The sequence below is a fragment of the Mesoplodon densirostris genome, chromosome 4, assembly GCF_025265405.1.
Source record: "Mesoplodon densirostris isolate mMesDen1 chromosome 4, mMesDen1 primary haplotype, whole genome shotgun sequence".
NCBI classification, from domain to species: Eukaryota; Metazoa; Chordata; class Mammalia; order Artiodactyla; family Ziphiidae; genus Mesoplodon; species Mesoplodon densirostris.
Genome location: NC_082664.1, coordinates 87,481,783 through 87,508,210, shown reverse-complemented (window position 1 = coordinate 87,508,210; position 26,428 = coordinate 87,481,783). Strand labels below are relative to the sequence as shown.

Sequence of the window (26,428 nt, the reverse complement as noted above, 5' to 3'; positions counted from 1 at the left end):
ATACTATATATACTAGTAGTTCAAGAGAATTTTATAAGTGATAACCACAGTCTGCCATAACCCAGTTTTGCTTTAACTAAAAATTCTCAAATAAGACATCCAGAGTATTAAACATTAAGTATGTGTGAATAATGCTAATCTGAGTAAAAACCATGTCCTTAAGATCTGAGTGCAAAGACTATGGCCAGTAGCATTTCTTTGGAGGCAGCTAAGGCTCTGTTTTGGTCAAACGAAGTAAATGAAAACGAAAATTATAAAAAATAACAACCTGATGTTACTTTCTCTTACCTTATATAAAAACCCTTCCCTAAAGATTCTCAGAGCTATGATGAAGCATTGACAAGCACTCTGTTTGGTTAGTGCCTTTTCTTTAACAATGGTAATCACTACAAGGGAAGAAATTAGGTTCATTCGCTTTGTGCTTGGCACAGTGCTTGTTAGCATATATAGCAGGCCCTTAGTAAATATAAGATGAATGAATAAACAGGTAGTTCTTGTTCTATGCAAAGGGCTTTGCAAACAAAGGGTTAAGATAATGTATATAAATGTATTTTTTCCCCTTTTGGTAGGATTGGCGGGAGCTGTGGGTGGACGATGCCATCTGGCGGTTGCTGTTCTCCATGATCCTCTTTGTCATCATGGTTCTCTGGCGACCATCTGCAAACAACCAGAGGTTTGGGGATTCTTCTTATTTACGCTGCTAACCGTTGAATGGCCACGTTATCGATTGGGGTGGTTCAGTGGGTGACACTGTCAGGGCCGTATCATGTAATGGAAACAGTACTCATTGGGTCTGGACTCAGGAAATTGGGTTCATGTCTCAGCTCTCCTATTAATTTGAGTTGTGTTTTTTGGCATGCTGCTGCCTCTTTTCACCTCTCTGAACCTTAGTTTCCTCTTCATAAAAGAGGGGGAATTGATACCTATTGATATGAGGTCCCTTTCAGTTCTGACATCTTCTGTTAATATAAGTATTTGTATGGGTAAATAAGGGAGGTAGATAGATTGTGACAGTTGTAATGAGAGTCTCACCTATCTAGTGTCCAGAAGGAAAGAACAATTTCTATAGTCGGTAGCTCAGCTTATTTTGTAACAACAGAGAGGGTAAAATGAAAACTTAAGTGACTGACTATGGAATAAAAATCAACATGTGAATTTGCTTTGTCTAACTATAGGCAAGTCTCAGTTATTTACGAATTCGCTATCTTTATTTTGTTATTAGCCATGCCTTTGTTTCCCTTCTTTTTTTCCCCCACTTCGTGTGCTTTTAGACAGTTAAGAGCTTATATTATGCAGCTATACCACCGAAGAAGGAAAAGGATGAGATGGTATAACTAAGGGTCTTGTGACCCTCCTTTACATGAATCTTTTTTTTTTTGTAGATAGACCTCTTGCAGATTTATTTCTGTGTCATGTTATATATAGATATATGTATATATACTCTTTTTATTACAATATATCCCCTGCCCTTCCCCCTCCAAACTCACAAAAGGAAGTATAAATCCTTCCAGGATTGCCATCAGGCTTTCTAAGGTAGCCAGGGCCAAGAATGAACCATCTCACAACAGCTCAAGAAACAGCTGCCCTTAGGCTATGGAGTCATCAAAGCAGTAGCATTCCAGGACCCAGGGGCAGGAAAGAGGAAAGGAAACAACAGCAGTGTGACAGGATACTGGGTTGAAAGTGTCCTAGACTTACATCAATGACTCCTAGAAAGGTAGGCTGGCTCCCAGAACTCTCAGGATGGGAATAAAGGTGGGAGCCCTGTGGCTCTTCAGATGCTCCCCAAATAGCCTGGGGGCAGGGAGTAGGAGCTGGGGGTTAGGTATGCAGGGCTGGGGTGGTGGGAGAAGGAACACGTGTGGGTTATGCTGAGGACATAGCAGCCCCGCCTACTCAATGACATATAATAAACAGGGACAGATGCTGGCTCCTAAAGAAATAGGGGAGAGAGCATGGCAGGGAGGAGGAGGGAACAATGGGACACATAAGAAAGTTACATACAGGACTTCCATGGTGGCGCAGTGGTTAAGAACCCGCCTGCCAATGCAGGGGACACAGGTTCAACTCCTGGTCTGGGAAGATCCCACATGTCGCGGAGCAACTAAACCCGTGCACCACAACTACTGAGCCTGCGCTCTAGAGCCCGTGAGCCACAACTGCTGAGCCCGCACACCACAATTGCTGAAGCCTGCGTACCTAGAGCCCGTGCTCTGCAATAAGAGATGCCACCGCAATGAGAAGCCCTCACACCGCAATGAAGACCCAACACAGCCAAAAATAAATAAATAAACAAATTTGTTAGAAAGGGGGGAAAAGAAAAAAGAAAGAAAGTCACATAAAACAAAAAGTACCAACAAAAACATGACTTGGGGGCTTCCCTGGTGGCGCAGTGGTTGAGAGTCTGCCTGCCAATGCAGGGGACACGGGTTCGTGCCCCAGTCCGGGAAGATCCCACATGCCGCGGAGCAGCTGGGCCCGTGAGCCATGGCCGCTAAGCCTGCGTGTCCAGAGCCTGTGCTCCGCAACGGGAGAGGCCATAACAGAGAGAAGAAGGGAGGTGAAGGGTCATGAACCTAGGATTATCAACTGGTCAGGGGTACAGGAAAGCTCTCTGAGGACTCCTAAGAGGCAGGCAGATAGCTGGGGCCCCACAGTCACAGGGAAGAAATGACAGTCCCTTCAGTTGGACCTGGACCAAATCTTGGCGCTCCGTCAGAGCCCCTTGCCCTTTGAGGCTTTCTCGCTGGGCTGGCACTGGTTGGTGCCAGGAGTTGGTTCCCTCAGCTCAGTCACGGGTTGCTCAGGGTCCTGAGATGTGGCTGCATGGCTCACCTGCTCCTCAATGCCTGACAGCACCACTTTGCCGCCCACACACCACTCCTGCAGGGTTCAGGCAGTGGCACTGAGGTCCTGGTGCTGGATGTCAACCTCCAGCCTCTGGTTGGGCTGATCGAGGGAGGCGAATCATGTCAGCCTACACGGCCTCAATGACAGGGTCTTCCAGATGCCACATGTCCTGCAGGACAAGGGCCTCCAGTGGTACTGCATATAGGATACACTTGACTTTGGCAGCCAGGGTGATGATTGATAGATGTCAAAACTTACCCTTCTGAGCCTCTGTGAGTGGAGGAAGATTCTGGGCTTCAGCTAAGTGGTCAGCATGTGTCCTGTAAGCAAACACTGTGAGCAGCTGAAATGTGGAATGTGGAAGCAAAGTCCCTCTCCACCACCTCTTCCAGCACACTGCGTGGGGCCACTGCTCTGTCACTTCCAGCAGCTGTTCCAGCCTTTCCTGCCACCTCCCTCTACACTGATCTATTGATCTTCTGTTCACTTGCTAGCTATATCTATACATAAAATTTTTCCCTTTCTTTAGTCTTAAGAAAACTTTTTTTGCTTTACCTCTCCTCTTCCTTTCTCCTTTTTAAAAAAGCATTGTGCCCACTCCCTGTAACTCCAGTGTGAACAGCCTAATGTGATGTATCCTGCCACATTTTATTCCTTGTTCATATACGGAATCTTCTTTTACTTACTCAACAGTGCATTGTGGAAATGCCTTCCAAGACAACTGGTTTAAATTAAACTCATCTATTTTCATGGATGGCATTATATTACATAGTGCAGATGTAGTATAGTTAATTAACTTGTTTCCCTGTTGATGGGCATTTGGACTATTTCCAGTTTGGTTGTTTTAGGGTCCCCAAGATCACTTTTTTTTTTTTTTTTAAATGTATCTTTTATTTATTTATTTTTGGCTGTGTTGGGTCTTTGTTGCTGTGCGCTGGCTTTCTTTAGTTGCAGCGAGTGGGGACTACTCTTCATTGAGGTGTTCTGACTTCTCATTGTGGGGGCTTCTCTTGTTGCATAGCACGGGCTCTAGGCGCGTGGGCTTCAGTAGTTGTGGCTCACGGGCTTAGTTGCTCCGCAGCATGTGGGATCTTCCCGGACCAGGGCTTGAATCCGTGTCCCCTGCATTGGCAGGCAGATTCTTAACCACTGCCCCACCAAGGAAGCCCAAGACCACATATGTTTAAAAGGACTCATGAGACTCAGCATACAGTTGTACTTAGAGCAAAGGTTTAGGGACTTCCCTTTCCTTCAGGGAAAGGATTTTAAAGACAGAGTAAGGGAGCAGGGTTGTTGGCTGCATGATCAGCTTGTTGACATTCTTCTGATTGGTTAGAGGTGAGGTAATCCTGTTAGCCTTCTGGTTCCAACCAGTCTAGGATCTACAGGCTTTTGGCAGCACACAGTTAACTCCTTCCACCTGGTGTGGGTTTCAGTATCGGCAAAACAGCACAAAGGGTATGGCTCAGGATACTATCCATAGCCCTTAAGAAGGAGCTAAAGGTCCTTGACTTTGTTTAATGGCTAAACTATTATTATTTTGTTTTGTTTGACTGTTTTCCTTTGCTTCTGCATTTTCTCATTTCTCTGATTAAATTTATTCTTTGGAACTCGGGGAAGGCCTAGGAAGCTAAAGTTTTTCTACAGACAAAAGACAGGCAGAGGGTTTGGGGCCAGGGAGGAGGGGTTATCCCAGGAAGGTCCTATAGGGTCTTGCTCGGTTACATACGTTTATTTTTATACACTCGAATACCCCTATGCCTCATTTTTTTCTCTCATTGCACTTATTATCTTCTAAAGTCTATATACTTTATTTATTACTTACTATCTATCTTCTCTTCCTATCCCCCACCCCTCAAACCAGATGTAAGTTCCCTGAAGGCCAAGAACTATTCCTGGCTACATGGAGTTAGCCAAGCTGCAAAATCTGAGGGAATGGTCCCTATAAGACTGTCCTCACTTCTGATACACAGTTGCGAGTTCAAGGGTTTGCAAAACCATCTCAGGTTTGATTATTCACTAAAAGGACTCAGAACTCACTGAAAGCTGTTATGTTGATGGCTATAGTTTATTACAGAAAAAGAATAAAAATTAAAATCAGCCAAGGGGAGAGACTTACGGTACAGAGTCCGGGAGGTGTCCAAATGCAGCATTGCCAGTTGTCTGCTCCCATGGAGTCACAGGTGGTGTTCCCTCCTCCTGGTTGCAGCGTGTGACAGTACACACTGAGTATTGCCAACCAAGGGAAACTCACCTGAGCCTTTGATGTCCAGAGATTTTACTGAGGCTCGATCACGTACTATCTGTGTGGCTGAACTTCAGTTTCCAAGGAGGGCCTGGAGGTCAGGCTTATCTTTAGTTGCTAGTTCCTCTGGAGGCCGGAAGTGATATTGTGTGCCCCAGAGACCTTGTCACAAGTCACACTGTTAGACTGTCCTGTGGCCAGAGCCAAACTGGGTGACCAGAGACACTCCCATCAGGTAGGACATGCCAGGGATATAGAGATCACCTCCCAGTAGTCAAGGGCAAAACCAGTCCTCTCTTTGTGTACACAAGGTTAAATTTTCACTGCACAGTGGCACATAGCAGATGCTCAGTACATATTAGTGAGTGGCCTTGAGATTGCTGGGTTAAAGGGTATGTGTATTTGTAATTTTTAAAGTATGACCAGATTGTATTCCAAAAAAAAATCTGAAGCAAATTGCATATCTACCAACAGTGATATGAGGAGCTCTTTCCTCTTCCCTCCTTCTACACTCCCATTATTTTATTTAATTTTTGCAGATCTGGTGGATGAGCGTTAATATTCAGTGTTACTTTTATTTGCATTTAAGACTGAGTTAACTTTTTATGTCTTTTATATGTTTACTGCCAGTTACGTCAATCAGCTTTTTATATCTTTGGCTTATTTTTTTATTGCCTTTTTGATCATTTTTGTATTGATTTGTAGGAATTCCTAATATATTTTAGATGCCAATATTCCAGATATTTCCGAAGTTCAAGTATTCCAGATATTTTCTCCTAGTTTGATTATCTTTGAACTTTTTTTTAGTGACGTTTTTGGTTATAGAAAAACTCAAAAATGTGGAGTCAAATTTGTCATTTTTTTCCTTCACAAATTATACATTTTGTGTTCTAAGAAAATTATTTCCTACCTTGAGGCGAAGTCATAAAGTTCTTCTATAATTTTTTTAAAAATTGCACAGATGAGCTTTCATTCATAAAGAGTATGTTTGATTATAGGTTCTCTTGTCCCTTTTGGTCTGATCCTGCTCAGTAGCACATTGTCTTAATCTTAATTATTTTAGCTTCCTGATAAATCTTGTATCTCCAGGGCCTAAACAGCCCTCCCCCTTAATCTTCTTTTTAAAAAATATACTTTGTTATTGGGTCTTTGCTTTAAAAAAAAAAAGAAAATTAGCTTATTTGTTTAATTATAGGAAAACCTTATGAGATTTTGATTGGAATCTAATTAAACTTAATGGATTAAGTAGGGAAATTTTATATCTTTTTGATAATCCCATTCTTGAGTGTGTTATCTCTCCATTTTTCAGTCCTTTCAATGCCTCAGTTATGTTTTGTAACTTTAAATGTGTTTTTTAAAAACCTTTGTGGATCTTATGGATGCAACCTGTTATTTATTTATTTATTTATTTATTTATTTTTTTGTGGTACACGGGCCTCTCACTGTTGTGGCCTCTCCTGCTGTGGAGCACAGGCTCCAGACGCGCAGGCTCAGTGGCCATGGCTCACGGGCCTAGCTGCTCCGTGGCATGTGGGATCTTCCCGGACCGGGGCACGAACCCGTGTCTCCTGCATCGGCAGGTGGCCTCTCAACCACTGCACCACCAGGGAAGCCCCTGGATGCAACCTCTTTTAAAATAATAATTTAGGCTTTTCCAATTATGTAGGACTGCTATTGATTTTTTTTTTTTTTTTTTTTTTTTTTTTTTTTTTTGCGGTATGCGGGCCTCTCACTGCTGTGGCCTCTCCCGTTGCGGAGCACAGGCTCCGGACGCGCAGGCCCAGCGGCCATGGCTCACGGGCCCAGCCGCTCCGCGGCATATGGGATCCTCCCAGACCGGGGCACGAACCCGTATCCCCTGCATCGGCAGGCGGACTCTCAACCACTGCGCCACCAGGGAGGCCCTGCTATTGATTTTTGTATATCACAGCCATCAACTCTCCTGTTACCTTGTTGTAATAATTTCTAGATTTTCTCATTAGATTGGTTATTATCTCAAATTAATAGTCTTCCTGTCTCATTTCTGATTCTTGTGTTTGCTAGGCCTTCCTGTATAATATTGAATAGAGGAAATGAGAGTGGGCCTCTTCATCTTATGCTGACTTTAAAATAAATGCATCTCAAGGATCACATTGTCTTTGATATTTACTGTGAATTTTTGTTAGTTACCATTTATCAGGTTACAGGTGTTCCCTATTATTCCTAGCTTATAAGGAGTTTTATCACGTAAGGGTGATTTTAAAACAAAGTAGAGTGAAAATAATAGGCAACAGTAAAATGAAAAGTGCAGAATGAGTTCAAAGCTAAAGCATTCTAGGAATTACCTATCTGGTAGCTGCTTTGCTGAATCTCTTGTAAGTTGCAAAGGAAAGATAACAGATATTCCAGATCAGGCCTTCATCTTCTCAGCTCCCCGCTTAGAAATTGAGATTTTAAATTACTTGGAACACATCAAGATCAGGCTTTCCAAATCATAACTACCAATTTGAAGTCTGAAAATTTGAATTACAAGAGAATTTACTTACCCCTGGGTGATACATATGCTTATAAGTGAACGTTTATTGAGTGCTTACTGTGAGGTATTGTTCTAAGCACTCTATTTGAAATGACTTACCTGCTTTTTTCATTACCTCTATGAGTAATGTTCTGTTATTATTCCCATCTACAGATGAGGAACCTGGGGCACAGAGAGAATATGTAACTTGTGCAAGGTCACAAGTAGTCTGTGGCTGAGCCTGCACTCATAAATATGATACTGTCCTGCTTCTCTCTTGTTAATAGCGCCAATTGAGAGCTTTCTGAAGGGGAGGAGTTACTTTATTATTCACTAAACTGATGTAATGAATAACTGTAATCGAGGTTTCAATAATTAGTCCTGTAAAGTCCAGATAGTGGAGTAGTTTTTTTAGTTTTCTAATTTTTTCCTTCTGTTACCTTTGTTCTGTCAGGTTTGCCTTTTCACCATTGTCTGAGGAAGAGGAGGAGGATGAACAAAAGGAACCTATGCTGAAAGAAAGCTTTGGTAGTGATAAAACTCACCTTTTGTGCTTTAAATATTCTTTTCTGGTTTTTAGAAATAGAGTAAAAGAAGTATAACATTTTGAGTATCAAAATCAAGAGACTTTGATGTGTGTATTTATTCTTTTACAACATGTTCTTCAGTTTGATATGCGGTGAAGTTAGGGGGAAGCGAAAGTAAGGGTATGAATCTTTAGATGAAACCATGTTCAGTAAATAATGGCACATTAAATGTCCAGTTTACTTGCTAGAGATGAGCTGAAAACTTGACTTTGAACTTTTCAGCATATATGTAAAGATGGAGAAACTTATCTGTAGTATAATTTAGTGTCAATAAGCTTAAAATAAAGCTCTGAATCCATTTTTGCCACCAATGCTGGTCTACTGACCTAGTTAACCAGTCTATTTTTTTTTTCTCCTACAGAAGGAATGAAAATGAGAAGTACCAAACAAGAGCCAAATGGAAATAGTAAATTAAACAAAGCAGTAAGTATGACTTTTTTTTTTTTCTCCCTGTCCTCTAGCCCTTGTTGGAGCTCAACAGTTATGTACAGGCCTTAATGATTTTTTACCTATGCTGTAATTAACATTTTTAAATACAGAGATAGCAAGAGATTCTGTCTAGGACCTAGTAATCTTTTAACTAGATGGTTTGCTGCTATGTCCTGAAAAGGTTCCAGACCATTCTGATGGTTCTGTTTAATGGTTTTCATCAATGAAATCATAGCCCCACTAATAATCTAAGGTGATCTTTTTTGTAGTAAAGATGAAGATTTTTTCAAAACTACAATGAGGTATCACCTCACACCGGTCAGAATGGCCATCATTAAAAAGTCTACAAAAAAAAAAAAAAAGTCTACAAATAACAAATGCTGGAGTGGGTGTGGAGAAAAGGGAACCCTGCTACACTATTGGTAGGAATGTAAGCTGGTGCAGCCACTATGGAAAACAGTATGGCGGTTCCTCAAAAAACTAAAAATAGGGCTTCCCTGGTGGCGCAGTGGTTGAGAGTCCGCCTGCCGATGCAGGGGACACGGGTTCGTGCCCTGATCCGGGAAGATCCCACATGCCGCGGAGCGGCTGGGCCCGTGGACCATGGCCTCTGAGCCTGTGCGTCCGGAGCCTGTGCTCCACAACGGGAGTGGCCACAACAGTGAGAGGCCCGCGTACAGGGAAAAAAAAAAAAAAAAAAAAAAAAAAACTAAAAATAGAGTTGTCATGTGATCCAGCAATCCCCTACTCCTGGGCATATATCTGGACAAAACTGTAATTCAAAAAGATACATGCACCCCTATGTCCATAGCAGCACTTCTCACAATAGCCAAGACATGGAAACAGCCTAAATGTCCATCAACAGATGAATGAATAAAGAGGATGTGGTACATATATACCACGGAATACTACTCAGCCATAGAAAAGAATGAAATAATGCCATTTGCAGCAACATGGATGGACTTAATCTCTATCATACTAAGTGAAGTAAGTCAGAAAGAGAAAGACAAATAGCATATGATATCACTTATATGTGGAATCTAAAATATGATACAAATGAACCTATCTACAAAACAGAAAAAGACTCATAGACATAGAGAAAAGACTTGTGGTTGTCAAGGCCAGGGGTGGGAGAGGGAAGGATTGGGAGTTTGGGATTAGCAGATGCGAACTATTATATATAGGATGGGTAAACAGCAAGGACCTACTCTATAGCACAGGGAATGCTACTCAATACTCTGTAATGACCTATATGGGAAAAGAATCTAAAAAAGAGTGAATATATGTATATGTATAACTGATTCACTTTGCTGTACACCTGAAACTAACACAAGATTGTAAATCAACTATACTCCAATAAAAACTTTTTTTTAAATCCTGTGATAAACCATAATGGAAAAGAATATGTGTATAACTGAATCACTTTGCTGCACGGTGGAAATTAACACAGCATTGTAAATCAACTGTATACTTCAATTTTTTAAAAAAATCAAGAGTTTTTCAGTCAGCTTTTTTTTCCTTAAGAACTGTGCATTCACTCTGCATTTAAAAGGGCTTTAGAGTTTATCTCAGTTTTAAGGAGCAAAGCTTACATGAAGCAAAAACTCTAGGTATTAGATTACTGAGAAGAAAGCGTTTAGGGATGTAGGATATCATTTTATATTTCATTCATATAGTTTAGTTTTTTAAATTAAATTATTTGACTTTTCTGTTATTTGTCCTGTTATGTGAATATACTAGTTCAGAGTGACAAAAGACTAAATTGAGACTTCTTTAGATCGTTACTTGAGATGTATATTTTAGTGCATTTTGGTAACATCTGGCATTTATATGTTCTCAGCAGGAAGATGATTTAAAATGGGTAGAAGAGAATGTTCCTTCATCTGTGACAGATGTGTAAGTTTTTGAATCCTTACCACAAGAATCCTTTTTCACAGTTAGTATTACTTTTATTATTTTAAATGAATGAGCTGAAGAGCATAGTAATGAGAATGCTTGTAGTTAACTCTAGAAGTAAAAGGTTAAATTACTGAAATAATTTGAAGTATTAAAAATATTAAAAAGATGTTAGAAAATAAAGACCAGGAATGATATACAAGCAAAAATAATCCAGATTATTCATTCAGATGACATTTCTGCTCAGAAAGATTTAGCTATAGGTCTTCCTAAAATCAGTGGGATAATCCTTTTGGAATTTTTGAGTCCCTTTCCATGCCTATAATTTTAATTAAACATTGTTCCTATTAAAGTCCATACCATTCTAGTAACCGTGATTCTTTTTTTTTTTTTTTCTGTATTTGCTTTTTCTTTTCCTGAAATGCCTTCAATGGGATGCAAATCTTAGGTAGTTACAAAAACTTTAAATTGTAGTCATTATTCCACTGTCCTTTTTGAACCATTTATGGCTTTATTTTACATCGTTTAGTTTGTTTTTCTCTCTGCAGAGCACTTCCAGCCCTTCTGGATTCAGATGAGGTTAGTAATCAAATCATATGCACATAAACTATGGGTCTGGTGGCTTAAGTCTTCTGTTCAAGGAGATTTATTTATATGACTCGGTAATGGACTGATGAACTATATTTGGTATAGTTGACAAAGGATGAAAAGAGCAATACTAATATTATAACTGAATTATTCAAGAATGTTTCCTTTCTGTACATGTCTCCCTTTTATTTCTTACAAAGTGTGGTCAGACTTGAGAATGTCTTTGTTTAAACTGGGTAGCCAGTACCATACTCTTCCACTAATTCCTTTGTCTTTAAGAAATTCAAATTTAACCCTTATCTAGTCTAGGGAAAAATAATAAAGAAAAGTTGGGGCTTCCCTGGTGGCGTAGTGGTTGGGAGTCCGCCTGCCGATGCAGGGGACACGGGTTCATGCCCCGGTCCGGGAGGATCCCACATGCCGTGGAGCGGCTGGGCCCGTGAGCCATGGCCGCTGGGCCTGCGCATCCGGAGCCTGTGCTCCGCAGCAGGAGAGGCCACAACAGTGAGAGGCCCACGTACCGCAAAAAAAAAAAAAGTTATTTTAAGTTACCTATTATGCAGTGTTATCTGTGTCACTGTCCTCCAGATAATAAAGATAATTAGTACCTCTAATGTTTATGTTGATTATTAGTCTTTTAATATGGCTCCATACACTTTATCTAGAAGATTTCACATGAGATTTTATGTAAGAATTGCAGTCTGAGTTCGTGGAAACCACTTCTAGACATGTTCTGAATGTTTAGGTTATTCTAGAGTCACGATTTCAGAAAGCCTTTTAAAAGCCTCTGCCCAATTGTGACTTACTGTGTTGGAATGACTGCTAAAAAATGGTTTGTTCACTTCTCACTGACCTGCTGTGTGGTGCAGTACACAGTGTCAGATTCCTTAGCTGTTGCATGCATTGAGATAATTGAGAACTCTACCTTTTAGGCAAGCCTTTGCTTTTTGTGGTATATTCTGCAGTTCCTAGATCTTTCTCTTGGGAGCCATCTTCTGCTAACAATTTGCCTTCAGGGTATCCCGTTGGCTCCAGCTCTCCAGACACGCATATTTCAGCCAGAGGAGGCTGAGTATGTGAAACCCAGTTGTGCAGTTTATGGGAATATGGGTTTATTGTGGTACTTTTGGTGGCACTGACTTCATCTGTTTATATTTTCCTGTGTGAAAAAATGATTCAAGAACTGAAAAAGAACTTCAATGAATTACAAGAGAAACAAATTAAATAAAGGACTAGGAATTAAAACAGCATCAGACTCTTCAACAATGTTGGAAGCTAGAAGATAATAGAACAATGTCTTTGAATTCTGAGAAAAATTATTTTCAAACTAGAATTCTGTACTCAACTATCAGTATAAGGGTAAAACAAAGATGTTTTCAGTCATGCAAAAACTAAAATAATTGACGTGTGCTTTCTCAGGAAAATAGTAGAAAATGTTATTCATAAAATGAGGGAACTAAAAAGAGAAAGACTTAGGATCCAGGAAGTGAAGGATCCGACACAGAGAGGCAGGAATAAATTCCTAGGATGATGTAAGAAATTCCCAGAGTGTGACAGCTGGGCAACAAATTTGGAGAACAGCTAGTCCGGAATGGAGCGGGAGAACAGAGAGCTTCAGGGACGAGTATTTCTAAGGGAAAAAACCTGAAAAGGATAGATAATCTGATGTAATTGATCATATTGAAAAGGGATTTACAGTTCTGTCAGAGTTTGGGATAAATTTGTTATAGGTACTTAGCAAATGAAGCAAAGGAAAAATGAAAAAATACTGTAGGGTAAAATTACTGTGTAATTACTGTGAAATTTAGTAGTATTACATTAATTTTCTCAATTGAAATGGCATACTATAAATACTATTTTATAGTCAAATGTAATATTTTTACATGATTTTTAAAAATTATGGTGAAAAACACGTAAAATCTACCATTCTAACCTTTCTCAAGTGCAAAGTGTTGACTTATATGCACATTGCTTTGCAACAGATCTCTAGAACTTTTTCATCATATGTAATTTTAATCAGTATATTTCATTGTAAGGATATACTGTAGTTTGTTTATACAGTCCTATATTTTTGGACACTTAATTCTTTCTAGTATTTTGTTATAATTCTGAGTGTTGCAGTGGAGATGCTAGTGGCTAAATCTTTGCCCACATCCTTGACTATTTCACTAAGTTAAATTCCTGAATCAGAGGAGGTACACATTTTTATTAAAGCTTAAGTGACTCTAAAATATACAGTTCCCTTTGATTTGTGGTTTGTTGTCCAGAAGCCTAGAGGTTTTGCTTCAGTTAATCTTGGGATTTGGACATCTGTGTGTTTCAAAATCCTTATAGATGGTTAGGAACCATTGCTCTAAGTATTTAATGAACATAAGCAAGTACTTACAGAAAATGTGTGTGTCGTCATCTTTGGAAAAGATATTTGGAATGTAGACCATTTAAAATTAATAAACTTAGCATAACCTTTTTCCCCCTAGGAACGAATGATCACGCACTTTGAAAGGTCCAAAATGGAGTAAAGAATGGGAAGATTTGCAGCTGAAGATGGCTAGTATCTGGGAAGAGATCAGCTTCTGTGTTAGTCTTTACACTGCTCCATGGGATTAAAGGAGGCAATGACATCCTGATCTGTTCCTTGATCTTTGTGCATTGGAGCTGGCGAGAGGTGTTGGAACAAGGAGAACATTCTATTGAAAACAAGGTCATAGGATGAGAAAAATCTACAAGTTTTTTATTTTCAGCATTGATGCCCCTTTCCCTCCCACACCCTGACATGGATGTTTATGCAACTTGTGTATGTTGTTCCTAAACCTTCTATAATGTTTAAATTGTTTAATCTGTCAAACTAAAAAATTTAACATCTTCTGAAGAACTGTGACATCAACACCATAATAAGTAATATCCAGGAGCAACTGCCTGTAATTTTTATTTATTTAGGGAGTTACATAGGTGATGGGGGAAATTGTTAATTATCTTTGCATTTCCTGGGAAGCTAAGGTTAAATCTTGCAGAGGTCGTTTTGAGAAAAAGGAGTCCTTCTGCGTTAAGGAGCCATGGTTCTAACAATGATTAAAAGAACAACCAAAAAAAAAAAAGAAAGAGACTGTTAACAGTGTGATTTAGATCATTTGAAAAAGCAAAATCAAGTGCAATTTTGTTTACAAACGGTGTATATTAAAGATTTTTCTATTTCAGATGTACTTTAGAGAGAAATATTAGCTTAACTCTTTTGACATCTGCTATTGTGACACATCCCATTGCTGGCAATGTGGTGCACACTCCAGAACTTTTAACTACTGTTTTGTAAGCCTTCAGGGGCAGCATTGCAGAGTCCTAGGCAATGCTTTGCTTGCCTTCATGCCTTTTACTGGGTGTTGTACTAGATGCAGAAAGGCACTCCGTCATAAGTGCATGTGAGTGAGCACCCTGTTAAAGGGATTATAATGCTTCAGAAGCAGGAGCTAATACAAAGGAAACAGGTCCTTCTGGCTTAAACAGTTTTTTCTGCATGAAATAGTGTGGAGGCCCTGGACTGCTGCTCATTCTTTAGGATCGACTGTTCTTGTATCTGGTGTTGGTTTAGGGATGGTTTATAAGAAACATCACAAGGTGATGGGATTCATTTGAAGCACTATATTTGTTTGAATGATTTTGTCCAATTTTGCCTTCCCAAGATTTTTTGTTCTACATAGAAAGTTCATGCCACTTTTTAATATTAAAAAATTTTAACAAAATTGATACCTTTTTCTCACTTTTTTTCCAGACTTTCTCTAAAGACCCTTCTTTCTCCCAAACTCACTCTTGTAGAATTTTCTTTCCATGGTTTTTATTCTGTGTTGTCTTATTTTCTGTTCAAACCAGTGACCAAACTACTACAATCTTCACTAAAGTGTTAAATATTTATGTAACATTTCTCTATAGCTGTTTGGTATGGTGATTAACAAAAAAAAATCATCTAGATAGTATCTCTAAGAAACAATATGAAGAACTGACTATTTTCAGGTTAACCCATTCGCAAAAGGCTGGTGTTAACTTCGTGTGCTTCTGTTCTTCCACACTGAAACTTAGCAAGTGAATAGTAGTCATAATGCAGCAGGATAGTTGGTCAGATATTTTTTGAGACTGGTTAGATATTAACTTGAGACTAGGTTAAAAAAAAACCACAAAAAACCCACCCCGTCCATGCCATGTGGCTTGCAGGATCTTAGTTCCCCAACCAGGAATTGAACCTGGGCCATGGCAGTGAAAGTGCCAAGTCCTAACCACTAGACCACCTGGGAATTCCCAAGAACCTGTTGTTTTAAGGAGGAGTGTATAGCACAAATTCTATAGGTTGATTATTCTTTCTGCTTTCTCTTATGGCTTCTTGTGTTACTTTGCTTGGTTATAGTGTATCAGTTCCTAGAAGAGGTTCAGAAGGAATTTATAGTATCACACTGACCTGTTACCTTAGAGTTTACATTGTTTATTTTGGTCTTGGTCCTTGGGTCTGGAACTACAAGGTATTCGGCCTTCTTCTAGCACCGCAGCTGGTAATTCTAAATTTTCAAGTTGTTCAGTTTCTATGGTGAAAACCAGCCACAAGATTTGTTTAGCAATTTTTGTGTTTCTTACAACTTGAAAGTATTTCATTTGATTATCAGAAACAGCATTTGATAAAGATGGGACAGTATTCCTAATTTACAGATGAAGAGACTGTAAAACTGACCAGGGCCGGTGGGTTTTTGTTTTTGTTTTTTAACACCTTACATCATAGGCTCACTCCTTTTTTTACATTTTGCTTTAAACCAAATGCTTAATTTTATGACATGTCTGCTGTTTTCTTGGGGCTAAACTGCCAGATACAGATCATTCTTGCATTGGTTTTCAAACTTTAAAGTTCATGGACTCTCCTTGGGGACTTATTAAATGACTACTGGACTCCCCACTCCGCAGTTGAGTCAATAGGGCTGGAATGAGGTCTGAGATTGCCTTTTTAACAAGTTCCCAGGTGATGCTGATCTAGGGACCACACTTTGAGAACCACAGGCTTAGACCAACCCGTAAAATACAAGGGTAAGGTACTCGAACTAGTTGGGTTTATAATGGTAACACTAAAACTACCATTGAGTGCTTAGATTGTCAGGCGTTGCTAAGCGCTCACACATTAGGTATTCACCACCCTATGCTGCCCAAGACAGTTCTAAGATTAAAATCCTTTTTCCTTCTTGTTAAGCCCATGGCCACTCGCACTCCACGATGGAGAAAGTCGGTCCAGGGTGAAACACGGTCCCAATCACCAGGGCATTCCTCGAGGGTACACTAGGAACCGGAGCGGAAGGGGCGAGGCTTCGGTTGCGGAAGGGGCGGGCTTGACTCTGCAGGAAGTCCGGTGTTGATGATGGCTCTATTGCTCAATAGCCAGTAGCGGGGGTCCCGGCTCTTGGCCTGATTCCGTCCCCACACCCGACCCGGCATAGTCCGGGTGAGACTGCGGCGGCGGCGGCGGCGGCGACTCCGCCCGCCGCCATGCACGACGCCTTTGAACCGGTGCCGATTCTAGAAAAGCTGCCTCTGCAGATCGACTGTCTGGCTGCCTGGGGTGAGCCGAGGGGCCAGGCGGGGTCAGCGCGGGAGCGGCTGGGACCTTTCACGAGGCTAGGGAAGTGGACGGGAGTCTGGCTGTGTGGACTCCGGTCGAACGCCGTCCGAGAGGGGCCTAGGATGAGGGAGGGCAGAGCACTGTTGACAGCGAGGGTGGTGGAGCTGTTTGCTTTTGATGGTTGGTTGGTTTGTTTTTTGCATTGAACAAGTTAACAGCTATGTCTTTACCCGCTTAGTGAGCACTCATCGCTTACTTTTAATTACTGTAGCTAACTTGTTACTCTCCACTCTTAATCTAGCCAGGTGGTTGATTGCCTTATAGTCAAAATGCCCAAGTTACCTAGCTTTTCTGTAGAAGAGCATCATTCCAGGCTGTCATGAAACCTAACCTATAAAAACTCTCATGATCCTTTTAGGATTGGCCAGTGAAGAAAGCAGGGTCAGGTATCTCTTCTCTGCTTCAGAATACAAATGGTTTCTGAACTAAACCTTGACTTTTAACTACAAACATTATGCTCCTGTCTGTGAGTGTGTGTCTGATAACCAAAGACCAAACAGAAGTAATTTCAGTCTTTCCTGTTAATGTCCAGGTCCTAGAAATCAAGGGCCATAAAAAGGTGGCTCAGAACCCTCAATCAGATCTTATATTGAGCCAGGTACCCATGATGGGCCTGGTGGAAGCCGGTGTCCTATTCATTATCTGTGGACAGTGCCACCTAGTTAGAGTTCTTCACATCCTTTTCAGTAAGATGCTTTCGCTCTAGATCTTCTTATTAATGTGTGCCCCTCACCACCACCCCAACCTTTAGCAGCCCTGGACCTCTTTTTTTTTTTTAATTTTATTGAAGTATAGTTGATTTACAATGTTGTGTTAATTTCTACTGTACAGCAAAGTGATTTAGTTATACATATATATACATTTTTCATATTCTTTTCCATTATGGTTTATCACAAGATATTGAATATAGTTCCCTGTTCTCTACAGTAGGACCTTGTTGTTTAGCTCTGGGCCTCTTTAAAGTCACACCTCCACAGCAAGCTGTCCTAGGGTTAAGGAGAGAATCCTGCTTCCTCCAGATGTCTCAAGAAAACCTCCATTTTTCTGTCATTAAATGCTCTCAGTAAAAATTAAAAATAAATAGAGGAGAAATAAAGAAATTGAAAAAATGAAAGGCCTGACACTCAGTACAAAGGGGCTCATTTTCCTGTTTCTTCATCAAATATGTATTAAGTGCCTACATGGACCAGACTCTCTACTAGAGACAGGAATACAAGGATGAATAAGAAACAATGCCTGTGCTCCTAGGACACACAGTGGCAGGCAAAGAAATATGAACAGATTACGATGCAAGATAAATGATACTAGAGACATATGCTGCCTAACATGGGAACGTGGAGGGAGGGGTATTCCACTCAGCCTCGGACATATACTTCTGAAAAGGATGGATGCAGCTACTTATCACACTGTACTTAGCTTGTCAGAATCCTTGACTCTGATACCCTGTGGGACTAGCAGTACACATATCTCAGTCTCTTTCACCAACTGCAGTTTGTGTCAGTGAAGATTCCCTGAACCTGTGCTTTGTAGAAATACAGTTTTTGAAATGGTAGATAGCTTTCACTCTGCCTGATCTCCAAGCAAACAGGAGAAACGCCCATTGCCTACTAGGATGCTGTGATAGGTATTGGCTACAAGAGGCCATTTACTGCCTTGTGCCTCAAAACTACTTTATTTTCAGACTTTACCAGCAATAAATATTGCTATTTCTAGTTGTTACCTCTTCTATCTACACCATGACCTTAGGCGGAGAGTTCATCCAGGAACCTCCAGGCTTCTGGAGAGCCAGACAGTATTGGAGCTGGAAGATGTCACAGAGCCACCATAATCCATCTCCTGGGATATGGAAATGAGGAAAATACTGATGATGATGATGACTTCTTCTGAAACTCTGTAGTTGTAGAATCCAGCTGCCTCTTCAGCATCTTCATTTGGATATCTGGTTGCATGGCCAAAACAGTTCTTGATTTTGAAACATGTCTGTCCCCCTGTATCCCATAGCTCAGCATATGGTATTTCTGTTTGCTCATTTGGTTAAGGCCAAAATCATTGGAATTATTCTTGACTTCTCTTATTCTCTTATACACCACATCCAATCCATCAGCAAATCTTGTCTGCTCCACCTCCTGAAAAATTCCACAATCCAGTCACTTCTCTCCATCTCTACTGTTAACTACTGTTGATGAAGACACCAGTCTCACTCATCTGAATTACTGTAGTAGCCTTCTGACAGATTACCCTGGGTTTGCTATTGTGCCATTTGCAGTATTTTAGCCACACAGAGGTAGAGTGACCCTTTGAAAACTTAATCTAATTGCATCTCTCCTCTGCTCAAAACCCTCCAGTAGCTTCACATCACAAGTAGAATAACAACACCTGTCATCACAGCCCCTGTCATGATCAGGCCTCTGGTTACTTCCCTGATTTTATCCCCTATGTTCTTATCCCTTGCTTCTTTCTGATACTAGTTACACTGTCTTCCTTGTTCCATGAGCACAAAAGTATGTAACTATCTCAGGGCCTTTGCACTTGCTGTTTCCTCTGCCTGGCACTCTCTTGTCCTAGGTATTATATGGCTCATTCCTCATTTCATTTGCTGACATGTCCCATAAATCTGCAGGACCTTCCCTAACTATTCTATATAAAAGAAAATGCCACATCCACTGATGTGCTGCTCGTTCACTCAGCCTTATCTTCTTTCACAGATTTGCCACCTAATGTTATTTTATATGCTATTATTGTCTCTCTCATTCCATATTAGAAGATAAATTTCTTCAGAGCAGTAACTTTGTTTTGTACATAGGTTTATTTGCAGTGCCTAGAACAGTTCCTGACTCATAATGGATACGTATTAAATATTTGTTTAATTAATTAATAGTAGTAATGGCTCCCATTACTGAGTACTAATCTGTATTAAGCATTTATGAAATAATAACAACTCCATTTTGCAGAAGAAGAACCTGAAAATTTAAGTAGTTTTTCCAAGGTCACGTCCAGTAAATCATGTCTGATTCTAGAGCCTGTTTCTCAAACTTTGATGTATATTCAGAGCCTATAAAAAATGTGGAGTGTGTGTGTGTGTGTGTGTGTATCTGTGTGTGTATACCCAATCATTTTTATTTATATTTTCCAAAGAAACAATGGAAAAATAAATCAAGAATGATTAAAATGGTTACCTATAGCAGAAGGAAGAGAACAGGGGGAAGTGGACAAGGAGGGACTTCTCATAGTTTTAGCTTTGGAACTAGGTAAATGTCTCATGTAATTAAAAAATTAAATTAAAAAATGCAGATTTGGGGGCACCACCACAGAATCATTGCATCAGAATCTCTAGGAGCAGGGCTCAGGAATGTGTATTTTTAGTAAGTCCAAGTGATTCTGATGCAGCTAAACAGGGGCTGATGCTTTGAGAAACACTGTTCTTTGCCGTATGACCCAAAGAAAAGAAGTGCCCACTACCCTGTTCATCTGTGTACTCCCTGCTGTGTTCAGCAGTGGTTGTTTATCACATGAGTTTGGACTGGGTTGCAACGTTGGATGGAGCTTCACTAGGGTAATTGTGAGCTACAGGGCTCTACCTTCCTTCCCAGGAGGAATCATGTCTAACCTGTGGCTCAGGATTAGGCCATCAGGAATTTTCTAGGGCTGACTCTTGTTTGTTTTTGCGTGTGTTACTCGTTTGTGTAGTTTGTTCCACTTTCTGATGTGCAATGTTGAGTCTCAGAAGGGACTGTCTACCCCGTGCTCTGCCTGCTCTGCAGGCTTTTCATTTTCTGTGTTTTATGTGCACGGCTGTGTTATATGATGACATAGAGTGTGCACAGACAAGCCTGGGTCAGGTCCTCTGGCCATCTGAGCTCCCACAGACATTTGTAACCAAATCAAGCCTCTTCAGAGCTCTGTGCCATCATTACCTCTGGGTGATACACTGTTTTTCTTTTCTTTTTAATAAATTTAATTAACTTATTTATTTTTGGCTGCATTGGATCTTCATTGGTGTGTATGGGCTCTCTCTAGTTGCAGCGAGCGGGGACTATTCTTCATTGCCGTGCGTGGGCTTCTCATTGCAGTGGAGCACGGGCTCTAGGCGTGTGGGCTTCAGTAGTTGTGGCGCACGGGCTTAGTTGCTCTGTGGCATGTGGGATCTTCCTGGACCAGGGATCGAATCCGTGTCCCCTGCATTGACAGGCGGATTCCTTTTTTTTTTTTTTTTTTTTTTTCGGTACGCAGGCCTCTAAATGCTGTGGCCTCTCCCGTTGCGGAGTACAGGCTCCGGACGCGCAGGCTCCGCGGCCATGGCTCATGGGCCTAGCTGCTCCGCGGCATGTGGGATCTTCCCGGACCAGGGCACAAACCCATGTCCCCTGCATTGGCAGGCGGACTCTCAACCACTGCACCACCAGGGAAGCCCGGCAGGTAGATTCTTAATCACCACGCCACCAGGGAAGTCCCCACTATTTTTCCTTTTGAGTTTGAGGATTAGGAATGAGTATGTATGTGGTGCTTTTACTAGTTAAAAGAAAGCTGTTAACAATACTTTGCATGTATGGGAAACGCATTTTCCTCAGCATCTCCAAAGGAATGCTTGAGAAAGGTCAAATAAAATTTCAATTAAAAATTTTTTTTAATTTCAGTGAATTTGTCTGATTCAATTTCATGACCAATAGAGTAGACGTTTGATAGAAACATCTATTGGTAAATAAACATTTCAATAAAAATGGAAAGCAGACTCTTAAAAGTCATACTTAGGAGTTTGGCTTCATATTTTGGTAGTACAGCTTCATGAGGATTTTTTTAAGCCCCACTGTGACAGCATTGGAGCTATGCTCTAAGGTAACAGATAGCAAACATCGAAGTATACATAGAGTGAGACCAGCTGAGGGGTCCCTGGAGAGACTCTGTGGGGGAGGGCTGTTGCCGGGTACCTTGTAGAGGTAAAATTGATAGGCCTTGCAGACCAGGGTGGGAGATGAAGCTGTTGAAAGAGGTAAAGAAAAATAGAAACTGGCAGGGGTTTGGGGGTCACAGTGGAGAGGATGGGGAAGAGGGTGAACATTATGGTGGCCTTTTTGCTATAGATTTTTCTATATGTTATAAATGAATTAAAAAAGATTCTACTTCATTTTATTTGTATTTGAAACATTAGTGGGTGTCCTAAAAATCAACTTTAATATTTTCAATTGCTCAATACCGTGATATCTATAAGTAAAGTTCTAAACATAATATCGTTTGCAAAGCAAGCATTGTGAACTGAATTCTTTTTTTTTTCCACCATGTTCTGTTCCAACATAAATCACCAGTGTTCCATTGGAGCTAGTGTTATTTCTGATTTCCATCTATGTCATTGAGAGCACACTGTGTCTTACTTTCTGTGCTCTGCCTTTACTTTAAAACCCAAAAGAGGACAGAGTCACTATCTTTTTCTGGAAGACTAAGGACATCAACCTGGAGAAATGTTCCTGATGTGGCTCCTGACCTGTTTTTATAAACGTAACCATTGTCTTTCAGATAGCCTCTGGCTGACACCTATTCTTTTGAGATGGGATGCCTTAGTAAGTGCATTGTAGCATGGGGTTAAGGGTCAGAAAGACTGGAGTTGGAATCCTGCCCCTGCTACACATATCTTACTACATGTGTGACTCTGGACAAGTTACCTATCCCCTAGGCCTCAACTTCCTCGTCTATAAAATGGGGATTTAAGAAAAGGACATAGTCAAAGGATAGTTGTTATAACCTATGATAAGTGCTTAGCATTTCCTGGAACACAATGCATGCTCAATAAAGTTTATTTATGTCATTATCTAATATTTTAATTTGCAAAAGATCAAAAGTTTATGAAAGGAATAAGTGACTGTTAACAACCTCAAAAAGCTGAGGAAGTACATGCTTAACTTCCCTTAGTGATTTAATATAAATCTGTCAGGGTAATTATTTAAGTCCTTCCTGAACCTTTTGCCTTTTAGCCTAGACCGATGTCTCCCAAAATGCTGTCCCTGAACAAACAGCATCAGCATCACCTGGGGACTTGTTAGGAATGCAGATCCCCAGGCCCACTTCCAGACCTACTGAATCAGAAACTTGAGGGCAGGGCCTAGCAGTCTGTTTTAATAAATCCCCAAATAATTCTGATACACACCAAAGTTTAAGAACCACTGGCCTAAACCATCTTTTTTTTTCATTTTAAATAATAGCTTTATTGAGATGTAATCCATATACCATACAATTCACCCATTTAAAGTGTACAATTCAGTGGTTTTTAGTACATTCACAGAGTTGTGCAAGTATTGCCACAATTTTAGAACATTTTCATCACCCTAAAAAGAAACCCCATTTCTTTTTCCCCAATCCCACCAGCCCCATTTTCCTAAGCCTACGAGCCCCAGGCAACCACTAATCTTTCTGTCTCTAGATTTGCCTATCCAGGACATTTCATGTAATAGAATCATGCAATATGTAGCCTTTTTTGTCTAGCTTCTTTTATTTAGCATAATGTTGTCAGATCCATCCTATTGTAGCATATATCAGCACTTCATTCCTTTTAATGGCTGTCTAATAGTCCATTTTATGGATATGTCACATTTTGTTTATCCATTCATCAGTTGATGTATACTTGGGTTGTTTCCACCTTTTGGCTATTGTGAATAATACTCCTATGAACATTTATGTACAAGTTTTTGTGTGGACATATGTTTTCATTTCTGTTGTGTGTATGCCCATGGGTGGAATTGCTGGGTCATATGGTAACTCTATGTTTTGTCTTTTATGGAACCATCAGACTGTTTTTCAAAGGGCTGCACCATTTTATTTTCCTGCCAACAATGTATGAGGGTTCCAGTTTCTTCACTTCTTTGGCAACACTTATTATTATCTGTTAGACCATCTTTTGAGTTAATGAATTCTGTAAGTTTAATATGCTGTGGCACTTCTTATTTTTCCTAAAGTAAAATCATCAAACCTTCAAAGGATGCCTTTTAGCTGTTATTTCTGAGATTAGGTACCTAGTTTTATGTTTATACTACCCATTTTATGATTTTATAAACTTCCATCAAATTTTTGGTTAGTTTCATTTTGAAACAATGAAGCCAGGGACATTTTTCATTCTTTCATATGTCTCACCTAGTTCAATAAATATTTTTTCAGTTAGTTGGTTCTCAAACATTTCTTTCTTTTCTTTTTTTTTTTGACTGCATGCCACGGCATGTGGGATTTCAGTTCCCCGACCAGGGATCGAACCTGTGCCCCCTGCAGTGGAAGTGCAGTCTTAAACCACTGGACCACAAGGGAAGTCCCTCAAACATTTCTTGAATATAAACATTTCTTAGTTTTTCAAAACACTTACATCAAAAGCAACTCATTTTCTCAACCCCTTGATTTCTGATTATAAGCTCCAGCTAAAGAAATAGGGTCATACTAAAGCTGATGGTCCTTTTCTTTTCCAGAGGAATGGCTGCTTGTTGGAACGAAACAAGGTCATCTTCTTCTCTATAGGATTCGGAAGGATGTTGGTAAGTGGCAGTTTTTCAGAACAAAGTACGAGGTGGCTTACTGCTCATGTGAAAAAAAAAAAAAAAGATATGTATACACTGTAAAATCAGTGATTCCTGGACCATTAAAAGAGTGCTTGCTTCAGCAGCACATATACTAAAACTGGACCGTTAAAAGAGTGACTGGGGGTTGGTGGTAGTGCAGTGGAAAAGTGGGGAGAAATTTGTGAGAATCTCCAGGGTTTTCTCTTTTTTTCAGACTGTATTTCCCTACCCCCATCTGGGAGGTGGGGCTAGATGTTTTTTCCCTTCTCACTTCTTGGAGACTCATGCCAGAAATAAGAAATATTACTAATGGGAGTAAAATTCTCATGTAAATGGTATGGTAGTAGGAAAAAAAAATTAGGAGCCATTGATGTTAAAGATCTTGTTAAACTTCTGCGGGGTGGACTAGGACAGAGGGGACCTGGGCTTGAGTCAGGTTTTACTTCTCCCCAGTCAGGTGACTATGAGTAGGTCCTTTCCAATGTCAGTTTCCTCTTCCATAAAGCATCTCACAAAATTGTTGGGGTCAGATGCAAGGACTTTGAAAACTAAAACTTTAATCAAATATTTCTTTGTCAGTAAAAATGTAGAATAATAACAAAGTATTTGACGTTTTTTCTGTTAGAGTGCCCTCTAATGGGGAAAAAAGTACCTTGCTTTTCCTAATTTTATTTGTGTTCTCTGTGGAAAATTGATGTATTTGGATATTATACCCTGGAGCTACAGAGTATAGAAGTCAGCTGTTAATGCCAGAGTAGGTTGAATCATATGAAATTGTCATTATTTGGCTATATTAGAAAAAACAAAATTTCATAGCTTTCAATCTAATATATAACTTATCATAGTGAATAGCTTAATGTAAGTGTGGAAATAGAGCCTTCTCTTTGGAACCTGTAGCAAAGGTAACATATTGGGGAAAAAAAGTATCTTACTGGTGTAAAGGAGGAAAAAATTATTTTTAACTCTACCCATCTTAGGTTGATTGTATGGGGACCTGTAAATCAGAGAAGCAACAAGACAAAGGAAAAGGACTTTGAGTTTCTACAGTGGCAAATTATGGGAAGGCAAATATATGGGGGAACTAATTGGAGATGTTTGTTATGTAGATTCCTCTGGTGCAATCTGTGGGCTGATATGGGTCTCAAGTTGTCTCTAAATTGATTAAATATTGTCCTTGATAGAGAGGAAAGGGGAGGCACCCTTGTAAATTTGTGTCTTTCTCTTTGGCAGATGGTGGAGAGCAGAGAGCTTTTCTTGTATCTGCTTCTTCTCAGTTACCTTCAACTCAAAATAATCCTTGTGCCAGAGTAGCATATTTTGGGCTGGCATATTCTGCTACACTCCACTGGTGCAATAGGGAGGGAGGAAGGTACCTGGTCAGGTTCTATGGTGGGATAAGAAGAGAAACCAGAAGATCAAAACAGGGTTTACAGTAAGTCCCCTACATACGAATGAGTTCCATTCTGACAGCCCATTCATAAGTCCAGCAAAGTTAGCCTCGGTGTCCAACAAAGTTAGCCTAGGTTGCCGGCTAACACAGTCGGAGGTCAAGCTGCAATTTCACTCACTCCTGATGTTGATGGAACACGCATTCGCATCTTCGAAAGTTCGCAACTTGGAAGGTTCGTACGTGGGGGACTTACTGTATTTCATTTCTAAGTTTTTCAACTTTCCTTTAAATCAGGAGTCAGCCAACTTGTTCCCAAAAAAGGATTAAATGTTACCTGAAAACTGGATTCGCCTCGTAGTGGGTGTTGAGCCAAAAGACAAAACCAAGGCAGAGAGTGGGAGAAGGAAGGATTTATTACTTGCAGCAAGTAAGGAAAACACTAGGGATCTTTCCCAAAGCAGTGTCTCCCCAAACAGCAAAGTTGGGGAAGTTTTTTAAGCTAAGGGTCCATGCATATTCATGAAGGGCCTTGGGTAGTTGAGAGTCCAAGCGTTAGCTGAGTGAATTGACTGAGGGTCTGAAAAGGTCAACATCATCATCTTAGGTTCCAGTTGATCTGGTGGTTGAGCACCTTAGAGGGGGTTAAATTCTGCAAAATCTCAAGAAAGCGAGGCTAACCTTTACCACTGAAACAGAACTGGGAGTCTTTTCACCTGATTTTTCATCTTTGCTATTGTTACTTCTCTTGCCTGATAAAGGTTTGTTCTTTTGTTCCCTTA

At 40.3% G+C, this 26,428-nt stretch overlaps 2 protein-coding genes and 1 pseudogene across 5 annotated transcripts in view; 2 read left to right on the top strand and 1 right to left on the bottom strand.

The window, feature by feature from the left end:
- The window catches only part of TMEM87A (transmembrane protein 87A), a 43,485-nt gene extending 28,696 nt beyond the window's left edge, over nucleotides 1–14,789 (top strand). For 2 of the 4 annotated variants that reach the window (XM_060096676.1, XM_060096675.1), the window contains exons 15-20: nucleotides 570–673; nucleotides 8,044–8,117; nucleotides 8,538–8,599; nucleotides 10,446–10,501; nucleotides 11,050–11,080; nucleotides 13,567–14,789. In XM_060096676.1, the coding sequence (XP_059952659.1) occupies nucleotides 570–673; nucleotides 8,044–8,117; nucleotides 8,538–8,599; nucleotides 10,446–10,501; nucleotides 11,050–11,080; nucleotides 13,567–13,608 (369 nt within the window). In that variant the 3' untranslated portion in view covers nucleotides 13,609–14,789. The remainder of the gene's footprint in view (nucleotides 1–569; nucleotides 674–8,043; nucleotides 8,118–8,537; nucleotides 8,600–10,445; nucleotides 10,502–11,049; nucleotides 11,081–13,566) is intronic. The other 2 variants (XM_060096677.1, XM_060096678.1) reach the window with 1 other exon arrangement.
- Nucleotides 2,683–7,722, bottom strand: LOC132489184 (COP9 signalosome complex subunit 7a-like; annotated as a pseudogene).
- A 1,654-nt stretch (nucleotides 14,790–16,443) lies between the features above and the next one.
- Nucleotides 16,444–26,428, top strand: part of VPS39 (VPS39 subunit of HOPS complex) — a 48,993-nt gene continuing 39,008 nt past the window's right edge. The window contains exons 1-2 of the mRNA XM_060096670.1: nucleotides 16,444–16,670; nucleotides 24,170–24,235. Of these exons, the coding sequence (XP_059952653.1) occupies nucleotides 16,598–16,670; nucleotides 24,170–24,235 (139 nt within the window). The 5' untranslated portion in view covers nucleotides 16,444–16,597. The remainder of the gene's footprint in view (nucleotides 16,671–24,169; nucleotides 24,236–26,428) is intronic.